The following is a 16305-nucleotide window of genomic DNA, read 5'->3' as shown; positions in this document are numbered from 1 at the left end:
TTGCTTTGATCCAGTGGTGAAATTCAATTTTTTTTATTACCGGTTCTGTGGGTGTGGCTTGGTGGGTATGGAAGGGGAAGGATACTGCAAAATCTCCATTCCCACCCAACTCCAGGGGAAGGATATTGCAAAATCTCCATTCCCTCCCCACTCCTGGGAGAAGGATTGCCGATTCTCCGAACTACTCAAAATTTCTGCTGCCGGTTCTCCGAACTGCTCAAAATGTCCACTACCGGTTCTGCAGAACCTGTCAGAACCTGCTGAATAGCACCTCTGGTCTGTCTGTGGAGATTCTCAGTCATCCAAGTCATGGTTGTCCCAAAGGTGCTTTTTCAAAAGGCAACTGGACTTTGCTTTGGCTTGAAGACGTTTCTCTTCTCATCCGAGAAGCTTCTTCAGTTCTGAATGAATGACTGGTGGAGGTACAGAAGGAATTCTATCTTTCACCTTTCCATCCTTCCTTCCATCCTCCACCATTCAGTCAACTAAAGAAGCTTCTTGGATGAGAAGAGAAGCATCTTCAAAGAAAAACGAAGCCCAGTGCCTTTTGAAAAAGCACCTTTGCTCGATTCCTATTTTTAAAAAGTTCATAGGTCTCACCCAGAACTAGCATTGAGACAACACGCTTCACCAGACCAGGTAGAGGCCTACCAGTTTGATTCATGCAGTGTAAATGTGGGTAGAATTAAACTGAATTATGATTTGTGTGTGTGTGATTTTAGCATCTTCTCGAACCCCAGCCCACTTGGGAATATCCTGTTTAAGATGAAGGCTCTAGAAAGCCTGCTAGATTCCCCAGAAGATTCTAGAAAACTGCCAATTAAGTCATCCCTAGTGTACTGATAATGGTTAATATGAATGAAATAATGAAAAGGCTTTGATCTGGCATCATGATTTTCCCCCTGTAATCCATACTAAAAGCCCAGGAGAAAGATCCTGGTCAGCAGCTGATTCCTCATCCAAGAAAGAAAAGAAGGGAAAGGAAAGGAAAGGGAAAAGGAAGAGAATGAGAAAGGAAAGGAAAGGGGAAGAAAAAAGGGAATGAGGAAGAAAAGGGGAAGAAAAAAGGGAATGAGAAAGAAAAGGAGAAGAAAAAGGAAGGGAATGAGAAAGGGAAGGGAAAGGAAAGGAAGGAAGGGAAAGGGAAAGGGAAAGAAAAAGAAAAAGGAAGGGAAGGGAAAGAAAAAGGAAGGGAATGAGAAAGGAAAGGAAAGGGGAAGAAAAAAGAGAATGAGAAAAGAAAGGGAAAGAAAAAGGAAGGAAATGAGAAAGGGAAGGGAAGGGGAATAAAAAGGAAGGGAATGAGAAAGGGAAGGGAAGGGAAGGGAAGGAAAAAGATTTCTGCCTTAACTAGTTGAAGATAAGCTTCAAATTGATAATGGCCCAGTAACTGACATTTTTAACTAAGATTTGAAATCTTGTTAAAGGATTCTTTGAGGAAATTTTGTTTTCGATGGTAGTGAGCTTGTAGGTGCCAAACAGCTAGACTAAGAGTCCCCAGCATGGAGCTAAGATTTCTGCTAGCTACCATCCGTCTTGCAGCAGAAGGCAGCTTTAAAAAAATCTATGATGATAGAACATCGTTATCATTTAGCCCATACCAAGAGCCTTAATATCTTTAATTATTTTTTATTAAACTTATCAAGGTATAAAATACAAGTGAAAATAAAGATAGCAGGGAAGGAAGAGGAAAGGAGGAAAGGAGGAAGAGAGGAAGGGGGGAGGAAAGGGAGAAAAAAAAGGGGGGGGAATCTTTAACTTCCAACTCTTTTCAGTGCAATAGAATAAAGTAAATAATATTAGAGCCTCAACTTTTTTTTTACTTTTGCATACTTAGTATATACTGGCCACTTCGATGCCAACAAACCTATCTAATCAGCAAATCCCAAAGTCAAGGGTTTCATTGTGTTCTGTTCTGTCTCAAGCACAAAATCTAGATTTGTTTCCAAGCAGAAACGAAATTGGATGGATGATGTCTTTGATTAAAGCAGTTAATTTGGCCCTCTCTGCTGGCCCTCAACAGGTTTTCCAGCCATTCTTTCCATTGTGAGGATTAGTGTTGTCTTTTTCATTTTTTGCACAGAGAACATTCTCGGTGCTGTCAACATGCAGTGTATAATAAAGTTCCATATTTTTATTTATTTATTTATTTATTTTCAAATTTCAGCTTAATGGCTCTGCTGGTCAGGAGCAGGGTTAGAGATATCTGTACCATAGATTCAGTGGTGGGATTCAAATTTTTTTTACTACCGGTTCTGTGGGTGTGGCTTGGTGGGTGTGGCTTGGTGGGCATGGCAGGGGAAGGATACTGCAAAATCTCCATTCCCACCCCGCTCTGGGACCAACCAGAGGTGGCATTTGCTGGTTCTCTAAACTACTCAAAATTTCCGCTACTGGTTCTCCAGAACCTGTCAGAACCTGCTGGATTTCAGCCCTCGTTTTAGCCTCCAGTCCCCTAATCATCTTTGTTGCTCTTCTCTGCACCCTTTCTAGAGTATCAACCTCTTTGTTGATACTCTAGAAACCAAAACTGGTTTTGGTACTCGTGGCAACCAAAACTGGATGCAATGTTCTAAGTGTGGCCTTACCAAGGCATTATAAATTGGTATTAAGACTTCGCATGATCTCGATTCTAACCCACACCGGCCAGAGCATAGAAAGACTCAAAGAAGTAGTGTGAGAGTGGAAGATGTGGAGAGATCTGGCCCATAGAATCATCAAAGAGTGGACAAGACTGAATGAATAACATCATCATGATAGCATATCTCAGGGGCTGCCACAAAGAAGAGGGAGTCAAGCTATTCTCCAAAGCACCAGAAGGCAGGACAAGAAGCAGCAGGTGGAAACGAATCAAGGAGAGAAGCAACCTAGAACGAAGGAGAAATTTCCTGACAGTGATAACAATTAGTCAGTGGAACAACTTGCCTCCAGAAGATGTGAATGCTCCAACACTGGAAGTTTTTAAGATTTTGGATAACCACTTGTCTGAAGTGGTGTAGGGTTTCCTGCCTAAGCAGGGGGTTGGACTAGAAGACCTCCAAAATCCCTTTCCGGAGGCTCCAGCTGGTCTAGAATGCAGCCGCGCGGGTTATTATGGGAGCGACATGGTGCTCCCATGTAACACCTCTCATGCGCGAGCCGGTGGTCTTTCGGGTGCGCTTCAAGGTATTGGTTCTCATCTTTAAAGCGCTCCATGGCTTAGGGCCCGGGTATTTACGAGACCGCCTTCTGCCACCGATAACCTCCCACCGGTCAATCCGCTCTCACAGAGAGGGTCTCCTCAGGGTGCTGTCGGCCAAGCAATGTCGACTGACGACCCCCAGGGGGAGAGCCTTCTCTGTGGGGGCACCCGCCCTCTGGAACGAGCTACCCCCAGGAATACGACTGATCCCGGACCTCCGTACTTTCCATCGAGCTTTAAAGTCTTTCCTATTTCAGCAAGTCGGGCTGGCTTAAAATTTTAATGGGTTATTTTATGGGCAAAGGGTTTTAAATTTTGGGAAGCCAATTTGATTTAATTCTGTTTTAATTCATCTTAATTTTTATATTGTATGTATTTTAATCTTGGCTGTTCACCGCTCTGAGTCCTTCGGGAGAAGGGCATTATACAAATTTAAAAAACCTAAACCTAACCTTCCAACTCTCTATATCCTACCCTATCCTATCCTATCCTATCCTCATCCTCATCCTCATCCTCATCCTCATCCTCATCCTCATCCTACACCTCTCAAGCCTCAGAACCCAATTCTTGCCATTTCCTCAAATTTTTAACATCCGCCTCAGGACTAGGCTACCCATAACATTAACGTGATCACTCAAAGGCTATGAAATCACAAGTGGGTGTAATTTGGAGACCTTCATTTTTCTGGCTACACTTGAGCTATTCATGCCAGGCCTTAGAAAGCCCCTCTACATTTCTTATCCAGCTGCCCGGCTTCTAATTAAAGACGTGAGCCCAGAGCCCAAACTCAAGTCAAAGCGGCTCATGTCTTTATATTTTATCTTCACCCCCCCACACACATCCCCTCGCTCATTAATTTTCCACCCAAATGTGAGGGCTGCACTTCCTGCACACATTTAGCGATGCTTCACAGCCTCGGAACCTAATTGCTATCATTAGAAAAGCTTTCTACAACGCAACTGTCGTTTGGTCACTGCAATTTCCTTTCGGTTCCAGGCTGCTAGCTAAACTCTGGGATTCCCTCCTTCCTGTCCTTGGTACAATCTTGTTTCTCAAAAAAACTTCCTGGATACCCAATTAAGCCACTCAGTGCATTAGAAGCCAGGGGGGTTCTTCCATTTGCAAGAAAACAAGATAGGCTTAAGTGTGATCCCTCCTCCCAGCGAATATCTCTGTTTGAGTCTCATTGGCATTCATGCTGGGATAATCCATTCCATTCAAATGCCCTTTTCTGTAGAGTCTTCGTGGTACAATTGTTGTCTTTATCATTGTCATTGGCTATGCTGACATGTATTCCTTCTGCTGAGGCATCATGTGGTCAATTTGTGCCCATTGTGTGTGATTCCTTTTGTTTGGGTTTGAGTTAATGAAGTTAATTTCGCTTTGTCTTGTCCCTCCCTGTTGCTGTCTGCATGATCATATCCAATCTTCATATTTTGAGGCAGGCATTGGACTCCGGTCTAAAGGAAATTTGGGATTCTTGGAACCTGGGAAGGCGAATAAAAGTCTACTACCCAAGAAGCAAGCCTTTAGACCAGAGGTGGGGAATTATGGCCCTTTTTTTTTTTAATTTGATTTATATGCCGCCCTTCTCCGGAGACTCAGGGCGGCTTACAATGCGCTAAGCAATAGCCTTCATTCTTTTGTATATTTATACAAAGTCAGCTTATTGCCCCCACAAACTGGGTCCTCAATTTACCTACCTTAGAAAGGATGGAAGGCTGAGTCAACCTTGAGCCTTGGTGAGATTCGAACCTGCAGTAATTGCAGGCAGCTGGTCTTAATAACCAGCTTAATAACAGGGTGCCTTAGACCACTGTACTACCAAGGCTCATCATCTTTGATGATTTGTGGACTTCAACTCCCAGAATTCCTGAGACAGCCATGCTCAACCCTAACCCTAACTCTAACCCTAACCCTAACCCATGCTGGCTCAGGAATTCTGGGAGTTGAAGTCCACAAGTCATAAAGGGTCCATTGTTCCCCATCCCTGCTTTAGACAGTCCAGATTTGAAGCTAGGTATCCAAATAATGAATCTACCACAGTGGTGGGATTCAGATGGTTCGGGCCAGTTTGGGTGAACCGGTAGTTAAATTGCTGGCTGGCCCTGCCTTTCCCTGGAGTTCCCACATGCCTCATTTTGGCTCCCAGGTAAGTCCAGGGAGGCCTACTAGGCCCAAAATGGGGGTGAGGGGGTGTGTGGCACGGCCCCCCGTGGCCCATTTTTGCTCCCAGGAGGCTGTAGGGAGGCCTACTAGGCCCAAAATGGGGCACGGGGGGGGCGGCGTTTCCACCCCCACGGCCCATTTTTGCTTCCAGGGGGGTGCAGGAGGCCAAGTGCCACCTGTCACACCCCATGGCCACACCCACCATGGCCACGCCCACCCAGCTGTCATTAGGGCAGAGAACCGGTTGTTAAATTATTTGAATCCCACCACTGATCTACTGTACCACATTAATATGTAATCTTGAGGGATGCATATATGCATTCAGACCCGTGCACATCCTCCTAGCCCAGACATACAAGAAATCTCTAGTTTCTCCTTTTGTCTCATGATCGCTGCTGAAAACTGTAAGGACCCTACAACCAAAAATGATCCGTTAAAGATTTGCACCATTTTGTTTATTTTATGACCTTGGCTAATGTTGAAAAACTATCAAGGTTGGATTTGATATGGATGTAGGTGAGAAGAGTTGTGCTTATCCTGAAAGAGACTTTCTTTTGGTCTCTGATCCTCATTCTGTGGCTGTCCAGTCTCTTCTTAAAAGCTTCCTGTGATGAGGCAAGCGGTTCCACTGGTTAATTGTTAATTGTCCTCACTGTTAGGAAGTTTCTCCTTAATTCCAGGTTGCTTCTCTCCTTGAGTAGTTTCCATCCGTTGTTCCTTTGTCCTGCCTTCTGGTACTTTGGAAAATAAACTGGCCCCCCTCTTCTTTGTGGCAGCCCCTCAAATTCTGGAAGACTGCTATCATGTCACCCCTAGACCTTCTTTTCACTAGATTGGCCATACCTCAATCCCTTCCCTTATCACCTCTTTATCCATCTCATTTTGTTTTCCCATTCCCTCTTTCTTTTTCCATCTCTCCCTTTCCCCTCCCTCTGAGCCCTATCTCCCATTTCATGTTTATTTGTTTTTTTAGCTCTTTCCCCCTTAAAGATGACAATGGATATGAATGTGTGTACTTGTGTGTTAAAACCTCCTGGGCCTTTTAATGCTGTGCTGTCTAATGAGATTTGTAAATACGATAAACGTCTACAAGCAACGTGACACCAGCTTGTATCCTCCGTGTAACATATTTGTGCTCTTTCGTGAAGCTGAGATGCTGGCATTCACAGGAGGGTGCCAAAATGCAAGAACTATTAATAATTGCTTCAAGATTAATAATTAGGGATAGAGTCATGCCTGAAATGAGGATGGCTTCAGAGGGAAAAAAACAATGTCAGCGCTGAATCGCAAAAGCAAAGTCAAAACAGGTTTATCTCTTAATGATGAGCCTCTCTTGAACCATCTGATGAAATTGGAGACAAGGCAAGCCTAGTCTAACCAGGATCTCGGGAGAACATCTTTGGCAACCTGTCTACAACTTTTTTTAAAAAAAAAGATGAAAGACATGACTGAACCCACTTGATTTGGTCCACGAAGGAACTTTGTTTTTGGTGTCTATTGTTGTTGTTTTAGTTGCGAAGTCCAACCCATCGTAACCCCATGGAAAACGTTCCTCCAGGCCTTCCTGTCCTCTACCATCCATCTAAGATCATCCCAACTGCTTCAGTGACTCCATCCAGCCACCTCATTCTCTGTTGTCCCCTTCTTCTTTTGCCCTCAGTCATTCCCAGCATTAGGTTCTTCTCTAGTGAGTCCTTCCTTCTCATTAGGTGGCCAAAGTATTTGAGTTCCCTCTTCAGGATCTGGCCTTCTAAAGAGCAGTCAGGATTGATCTCCTCTAGGACTGACTGGTTTGATCACCTTGCAGTCCAAGGGACTCGCAGGAGTCTTCTCCAGCACCAGAGTTCAAAGGCCTCAATTCCTTGGCACTCAGCCTTCCTTATGGACCAACTTTTACTGCCATGCATTCAGTGGTGGGATTCAGCCAGTTCGCACCACTTCGGGAGAACCGATTGTTAACTTTCTGAGCAGTTTGGTGAACTGGTTGTTGGAAGAAATCATTAGAGCAGAGAACCGGTTGTTAAATTATTTGAATCCCACCACTTTTTAGTACGCTTTGGTGTCTGTGGTGCATAGCAAAGTTACAGATGGACATTTTTCTGGAGGAAGAAACTTGAAGAGGAGGCAGAAAGATTTCCCATAAAGAAGTCCACGTTTATTCAACATCACCTATTCTAATCAGGATCTCAGGAGAACATCTTTGGCAATTTTTTTAAAGACAAAAGACATGACTGAACCCACTGTGCTTGGCCCACAAAAGGAAACAACAGCAGAATTTCCTTTAACTTTAGTTTTGGTGCTTGTTCCTACTGGGTATCCTTCCTGAAAAAATTAGTAAGGAAAATATTTATTTGATTATACATGTAATAACAGCTGCAAGGATTGTTTATGCTCAGAATTGGAAAGTAGAGAAAATACCTTCGGAAGAAGAAGTAATAAAAAAAAATCTTAAATTTGTGCAGAAATGAATAGATTAACTTTGATGATTAAGGATAAGGAAGAGTCAGAATATTTTAAGATATGGAACTATTTTTCTCACTGGTTGGAAGAGAGATATAAATGATTAACTTTATAACTATGTTTAAAAATATGATGATTAGAATATTGTTTTAGCGATGAATTGGTATAATGGACTGGATAAAGATCAAGACAGAAGAAACTCATAGAAGAAGAACTGTGGAAGATAACACCGAGATGTCACAGGGAAGGAATAACTGATGTATTAAATGTTTGTTTGTCTAAAAAATAAAAATAAAAACTTTAGTTTTGGTGCATAGGAAAGTTACAGATGGACCTTTTTTCTGATGGAAGAAACTTGCAGATGGACTTTTGTCTGGAGGAAGAAACTTGAAGGTGACACCGAAAGATTTCTGCTGAGTTTTCCCATCAAGAAGTCCAAGTTTATTCAACATCGCCTATTCTAACCAGGATCTCAAGAGAACATCTTTGGCTAACTGTCTACAACTTTATTTTTAAAGATGAATGACATGACTGAACCCACTTTGTTGGGTCCATGAAGGCCAACAAACAGCAGAAGACTCAGAATTTCCTTTGTTTTTGGTGTCCTGTGGTGCATAGCGAAGTTGCAGATGGACCTTTTTCTGGACGAAGAAACTTGAAGAGGAGGGCAGAAAGATTTCTGCTGATTTTTTCTCACCAAGAAGTCCCCTGAAGCAAGGAGATTAGGAGCCCTTCAATCTTAGAGTAATCTGAGAGGGCCAAAAGGGTATTACTGCTGTACAACTGTTGTTACCCTGCTGATACAGGTAGTCCTCGACTTACGATAACAGTCGAGCCCAAAATTTCTGTTAAGTGTGACGTTTGTTAAGCCGATTCTGCCCCGTTTCACGATCTTTCTGGCCACCGTTGTTAAGTGAATCACCGCAGTTGTTAAAAGTTAGTAACCCGGTTGTTAAGCGAATCTGGCTTCCCCCTTGACTTTGCTTGTTAGAAGGTCGCAAGAGGGGGATCGCGTGACCCCCCCCCGAGGACACTGCAACCGTCATTTTGAACAGTCACTAAATGAACTGTTGTACGTCGAGGACTGTCTGTAATGAGGTTGCTTTATTTTTTTAAAACAAATGATGTAGAAAACAGTCGAGTGTTGCCTTTCCCCAGATATACTTGTTTTCTATATTTTGAAGGAAAAATACAGCTCCTATAGTCATAATGATCCCTTCCTCTTGACTAAATCATCTTTTATTTAATCCACCCAGCCACATTAATTTTCTTTCCCTGTAAAGCCCCCCCAGTGCCTTCTCTCCTTTCAGTCATTCAAATCAGGGTTTTTATCTGTTTAGTTCCTGCTCAACTTTGGACTTCCTCCAAATGAATGGTCACCTCAGCTGTCTTTCTCCATGTATTCCCTAATCACCATTGGATCCAACCTTGACGTCCTCTCCTTCCTCCTCCTCCTCATTTTTTCCCCTCCTCTCCAGAAGAGTTAAAAGGGAGAAAGTGGGTGTACTTGAGAGTTTGCCATGCTAATTAAAACTACATAAAACCCTGTCCCTTAAGTCTTAACCTGAATTTTCAACTCATTTCTGCTTGAAGATCTCTTTCCCACGATAACTCAACCATCAACTTCAATGAACAATTCTGACAGTTCACAATTGAGTTCAGTCAAAAACTGCTCCTCTCTTTCTCTCTCTGAGAGAGAGGAGGGGGGAGGGAGGGGGAGAGAGAGAGAAGAAACGGCCAAGCTACCAGTAGATGGCCAATAAAGTTTTCTCTATCCCTTCGCTACCATCTATCATAGTCTAGATTTTTCGAATCCAAATATACTGGGCCTAGACATATTAGGATTTTTGTTGTGTTTGTATGTTGTTTTAGATCACTAGATGAAAAACAGCGAGAGAGAGAGAGAGAGAGAGAGAGAGAGAGAGAGAGAGAGAGAGAGAGGAGAGAGGAGAGAGAGAGAGAGAGAGAGAGAGAGATAATTAGATAGATAATATAGATTATAGATATAATGAGAGAGAGGGGGGGAAGAGAGAGAGCTACCGTGTTTCCCCCGAAAATAAGATCTCCCTGGAAAATAAGCCCTCCCCAAAAAATAAGCCCTCCCCAAAATATTTAAGTACATGCGCATCTGGTCCCCACCATTTCCTCTGGTTAGGGTTAGGGAGACAGAGCTGGAAATCAGGTAAAATGGCATGAGGAGACCCGTCTTGCTCCACGTGCCCCAAAATAATAAGACCTCCCCAAAAATAAGGCCAAGCGCTTATTTCAGGGTGCAAAAAAATATAAGACAAGGTCTTATTTTGGGGAAAACACGGTAGATAGATAGATTTGTGTGTGTATTATATGTATATGGAAATATTGTCTTGACAAAGGGAAAGATTCACAAGTAGAAATCTTTGGAAGCAAACTTTTTGTTCAAAAGCCGGTCTGTGTAACAATATGCTTGTACAGATATTGAAAAGTCTGCCACTAATGGGTCAAAGCAATGAGGCTCGCACTGGGATTGCAAGTTCCTAGAAGAGCAGAGAATGCCTGCTTTATTTCTTTGTTAGTTTGTTAGTTGTTAGTTTGTTCAGACTCTCCATGGAATGCGCCTTCAGAGCAGTGGTGGGTTGCTCCCAGTTCATACCAGTTCAGAAGAACCAGTTGTAGCGGTGGTGGAAGACTTCACCCACCCGCCCGGAAGTCATCAAATATGCTCTGCGCATGTGCGAGTGAACCGGTAGCAAAGGTAAGTAAAAACCCACCACTGCTAGAGAGGCAAAACCTTCCAAAATGATTTGGATGATGGATGGTGTGTGTGTGTGTGTGTGTGTGTATTCCTCTAACGTCTTCCTACGAAGCACAATCGCTTGCAAGTGTCGTGCCTTGTTTCCCAGGATGCCTCATTTTAAAAAAACAAAACAAAACCCAGAAACGGTATCAGACTTTAGGATTCTCCAGCAACGATCAAACAACACTTCTGAAGAACAATTACAGGCTAGCAGTCCTACTTGATTTGCAGTTTCTTAGCAGTAGCACACAGGATCGGATAAAAAAAAAATTGTAGACTGACAACCGAGTTATCTTGCATCAAACTAACCCATTTGTAATAAAGAGAAAAAGAATTTCAGCCCGAATGTAGGAGGAGGAAAGACAGAACCTGAGGGTGGAGTCAAGAGAGTAATCAGCCTGGAGTTATTGTGTTCCCACAAGCGATCCAAGCCCAACCTCTCTTGAATTCTGTTGACTCTTATCTAGCGTCAAATTAGGGCTGACCGTTCGTTGAATAGATTCTTGTGTATAAACATGAGTAATAAATCAGCTTAGCTGGAGCTTAAGCTGTGTGGTCCTGATTCTTCACACCCGACATTAACTTATCTGGTCCTTTTTTCAAAACTCAAGTTTTGTTGTTCTAAGATTCCTCAAACTTTAGGAAAGTATTTTCCTTACCTGAGCCAGTTCTGATTCCAGAACTTTCTTTTTTGCTTCCTATGAAACAAATGTAAAGGGCACGGGGGCTCAGTGGCTAAGACGCTGAGCTTGTCGATCGAAAGGTCGGCAGTTTCAGCGGTTCGAATCCCTAGTGCCGCGTAACGGGGTGAGCTCCGGTTACTTGTGCCAGCTTCTGCCAACCTAGCAGTTTGAAAAGCACGTAAAAAGTGCAAGTAGAAAAATAGGGACCACTTTGGTGGGAAGATAACAGCGTTCCGTGCACCTTTGGCGGTTAGTCATGCCAGCCACATGACCATGGAAACGTCTTCAGACAGCGCTGGCTCCATCGGCTTTGAAACGGAGATGAGCACCACCCACTAGAACAACTAGCACATATGTGCGAGGGGAACCTTTACCTTTTATGAAACAAATGGGTTTTCTACTTATTGCTGATATTGTGTTTTGACTGAGAACCTTGTTGGTCATCTGTTATTGTGTTACTTTATGCGGAGATATGTGGCAACATAAATCATAAACTACCCATAGTTGCTGGGACAGCGAGATGAGGGGCATATAAATTTAATAAATACATTGAAATAAAATAAAAAACAGACTCAACTGTAAGGGAGCAACAAATACCCGTACCCTTCAAATTATAGAAATTGACCTTTATTTAACACAATACTTAAGTTTCTTTTATTTTTGTTTTGATATAAAGTGACATTTTTAGTACAGAAAAGTTACTGTTGGAACAGTATTGGTTTCTTTCATCGTACCATAGTCCGTCTCAAGCCTCTCTCCTTTTAAAAAAAGAAAATAGAACTGCTGTCCCTCAACTTATAAACAATATTTCCACTCCGCGTGTATTATATAACCTTTCTACATTTTTCTTTTTTTTGTTCCTTTCTCTCTGGTATTCAGAACTACAAACAGTATCTGTAAAACAGAAGGTATAATTTCCAACCAAGTGCTGCTTTCGAGTCATTGTGCAAGAAAATCCCTTTTTTAAAAAATTAATGCAAATAAAAAAGGGAAAAGAAACCCCCCTCAAAACTGGAAGGCAAGCCCACAGAACAAAAAAAAAATTTTTTTTTTTCCCTATCTAATGAAATGTTAGGAACATTCGCTGCAAATGCAGCTCTAAAGAAAACTTTAGCAATCAAGGTACAGTACCTACAAAACACGACATGCAATTATTTCATGAAGGAAAAAAAATAGAATAAAATGACGGTTGGGGGTGGGGTGGGAAAAGAAAGTCCTAATTATTTTAAAAAAAGAGAAAGGGAAGATGAAAAGGGCAATATACAGTAGAGATCGATACAGGCAGGAAAATATGAATTCTAACGAATTAAAAAAAAAAACATACACCTGTTTTTTTTTTCCCCAACAGTGGTAAAACTAACAGTCATAGACGAAACTAGAAGCTTTCAGGTCCCTAAAACTGAACTGTGTTTCTAATTAAATAAAAAAAAATCCCTATGGCTATTTTACTCCAACTTTCACCAATGTCAGTGTCCATCCCCGTTGTGTAAACTATCTACACCTGGTAACATAAACGATCTAGCCCTAAATTATAACCCCTTTTGATTTATGGTTTTAACACGAGGTACGAACTCAATTCTTAAAAGAGACAAGGAGCACACTGGGTACATCATGATATTTAAATAGCAAAATTCATGCATAAAATAAACCAGTAACTTTGGACAAAGAACACGGGACGTATACACGTACACACAGACAGACACAGACACACAGTGGCCTGACCCATGGAGGAATTTTTTTTCCCCTGTCAAGTACCTGTGGGGGGAAGCCCTCAAAATCCATGCATGTCATCCTGACATAAAATGGCTGCTCTTGAAGGATCCACACTTCAAGAAGAGAGTCCTTCTCACACCGTTGTCATGGGGGGTGCCTGGGAGGGTGGGTTAAAGGGAGGGCAGCGGAGAACCTCAAAAGAAATTATTATTTTTTTAAAAAAAATTCAAGTAAACACAAACCCAAAATCTTGGGGAGAAGGGCAAAAGGTTTTGTAAACGTAATCTAAAGGATTTCTTTCCATTTTTCTCGCAGTGTCTTCGGGGTTTTTTTTTTTTTTCTTTTCTGAAAAAAGGACTCTTGGATTTGATCGTCCACGCCGAGACAAAAATGAGGAGAATTCTGCTGTCAGTAATGCATCACTGCTTTCCAAATACGCCTCGCAGATAACGTTGCTCGTGATACTTTCGAACCTACCGCATAGTAACTACAACAAATGGACACCCCCTGTCAGCTGCTTAGGTACAATCTGTTGCAAAAGTTAACAGTATTTTTCACGGCATCGATCTAGGGGGGCCCAGCAGGAATCCACAGGACTTTGTTCTGCTCTTGATCCACTGTGGTCATGATTTGAGTGCAAATGACAGAAAGGGGTCCTCCTTGGACGACGCACTGAGGAGAGAAGAAGACAAGTCATCCGTCTTTATTTGCCAACAGGAGAAGCGCACAAGCGCTAGGCCTTGACTCACGATGGAGTCCAAAATGTCTCTTCTGTAACAAGTTGTTCCCACATTCCTATGGGGTTACCTCCAAGCATTTTCCACTTGATTTCCACCAAAAGCATCTTTCTCTCAATCTCTCCCCCACTCTCTCTCAATCTCTCTCTCTCTGTCAATCTCTCATTCCCTTCTCAATCTGTCTCTCTTTCAGTCTCAATCTCTCTCTCAATCTCTTTCTTTCACTGTGTCTCTCTCAATCTCTCCCCTCAATCTCAATATCACTCCCTTCTCAATCTCTTTCAGACTCAATCTCTCTCAATCTCTCCCTCTCCCAATCTCAATCTCTCTGATTCTGTCTCTCTCTTTCAATCTCCCCTCCTCAATCTCTCAATCTCAGTCTCTCTCTCTCACTTCCTTCTCAGTCTCTCTCACACACACTTTCTCTCTCTGACTCTCTCTCAATCTCTCTCTCTCTGTGTCAATCTCTCACTCCCTTCTCAATCTGTCTCTCTTTCAGTCTCAATCTCTCTCTCAATCTCTCTCTTCACTGTGTCTCTCTCAATCTCTCCCCTCAATCTCTCTCTCTCTCAATCTCAGTATCTCTCTCTCACTTCCTTCTCAATCTCTCTCTCACACACACACACACACACACACACTGTCAATCTTTCTCTCTGTCAATCTCTCTGTCAATCTCTCACTCCCTTCTCAAGCTCCCTGTCAATCTCTCTCTCTCTCCCTCTCCCTCTCCCTCCCTCCCCACCCTCTCTCTCTGGGCAGGGGGTTGGACTAGAAGACCTCCATGGTTCCTTCCAGCCCTGTGATTCTAAGTATTTTATCACTGTATTTTCTTTTTATCTATTTAATCTTCTATCGTATTTTATTTTTGTTTTATAGTTTTCCTATGGTGGTAACCGGTGAACTACCTATACATAAGAAGCATTCAAAGCACAGATTTGCTTGTCCACACCCTGAAAAGAATGAATCAGCTAAAATCAGATCGAGCAAGAACGTCTTATGCAACGTTTTAATTCTGTGTAACTGAGCGTATAAGCATCATATTCTAAGCACCTCATCAGCATCTTCCTAAATCAGCCACTCCGACTCCTGGGTTTTTAATAGAACATTTCCTAAGCAAGCCTCTGCGACCTTATTTTTAAAGTTATCTGAATGGCTTAATTAACTCCCCCAGAGATCAAAACATGGCATGAGAAAGAATAAGAAGAAGAAGAAGAAGAAGAAGAAGAAGAAGAAGAAGAAGAAGAAGAAGAAGAAGAAGAAGAAGAAGAAGAAGAAGAAGAAGAAGAAGAAGAAGAAGAAGAAGAAGAAGAAGAAGGAGGAGGAGGGCAGGCAGATAAAAAGGAAAAAAAAAGTTAAATGGTGGACAGCTATGCATACGGCCAAATTTAAATAAATAAAAAGCACAAGCAAAAATAGTAATAATAACCAAGTTCCACAATGAAAACTCCCTAAGACCCACTTTTATTTTTTCTCACTGAGCTTCCTGGGAGCTATTTTTAGCAACAGCGAGTGATAAAATTTGCACATTAAATTTAAATAGGGTTTGAAGGATGCGGTTACAGAACAGCAAACTCTCGCTTTGGCAAGGGAGCAATATACAAGAGAGGATGGCTGTAGCAACAAAATACTGTTAATTGACATACAGGAAAAACATAAAAGGTATATATATATATAATAATATACATAAAAAGATTTCAACAGTTTCTTTAATGAAGTACATTTATCTGATGGCAATTTTCAACAGTCATTTATTGCGCAAGGAGATACCGGGAGGAAAGTTAAGGAAACATTTCAGATGTGCTATTTCCAAAGGTCCATTTAAAAAAATATGTACTCATACCCTGTTTCCCCAAAAATAAGACATCCCCTGATAATAAGCCCAATTGGGCTTTTGAGTGCATGTGCTAAAATAAGCTCCCACTGAAAATAAGCCCTCCCTGAAAATATTTAAATGCAGAGCTGGAAATCAGGTAAGACGGCAAGAGGAGCCCCATCTTGCTCCACACGCCCCAAAATAATAAGACCTCCCCGAAAATAAGGCCAAGCGCTTATTTCGGGGTTCAAAAAAAATAAAAGGCAGGGTCTTATTTTCAGGAAAACATGGTAGTTGGTACACTATGCAGGGTGTGCCTGAAAGCTAATTATGGGTAGTCCTCAATTTACAACCATAACCGAGAACAAAATTTATGTTGCTAAGTGCTTAACGTTTATTAAGTGAGGTGTCAGGTTCTGATGTCATCTCAAATAAATTGCACTCCCAAACAATTAATCTTTGCTGAAATATTCCATTTATTGAGTACGACAGATCTAATCCTGACTTCGTCGTAGCCGATACTAACCCTCTGACCCCCAAACCCTTCCCTTTCCGTTCCCCAATTCTCATCTTCTCATTGGCCATCTTCAAAGTCAGTCTCCCCAGCTTCTGATCTCACCCCACAGGAATGTTCCCCCCACCGTCCCATTTCCTAGGGGATATTATCTACAGAGAAAATAAGTAGGTGAAAAGTCAAGCCTCGTCTTTTTATGGCAGCATCAGAATGCTGACATGAGGTTTGCTCCGTATTGCAAACTTTTCTCGCCACATTTGTT

General features: G+C 42.1%; 1 protein-coding gene across 1 annotated transcript in view; it reads right to left on the bottom strand.

Annotated features, from left to right (window-relative positions):
• Positions 1 to 11877: 11877 nt before the first annotated feature.
• DLG5 (discs large MAGUK scaffold protein 5) overlaps positions 11878 to 16305 on the bottom strand; it is a 145485-nt gene continuing 141057 nt past the window's right edge. Inside the window, exon 33 of the mRNA XM_070946450.1 lies at positions 11878 to 13650. Within this exon, the coding sequence (XP_070802551.1) occupies positions 13547 to 13650 (104 nt within the window). The 3' untranslated portion in view covers positions 11878 to 13546. The remainder of the gene's footprint in view (positions 13651 to 16305) is intronic.

The sequence above is a fragment of the Pituophis catenifer genome, unplaced genomic scaffold (assembly GCF_029215685.1).
Source record: "Pituophis catenifer annectens isolate HBS135680 unplaced genomic scaffold, rPitCat1.0.hap2 SCAF_6, whole genome shotgun sequence".
Lineage (NCBI taxonomy): Eukaryota > Metazoa > Chordata > Lepidosauria > Squamata > Colubridae > Pituophis > Pituophis catenifer.
This window is presented reverse-complemented; position numbering and strand designations above follow the sequence as displayed.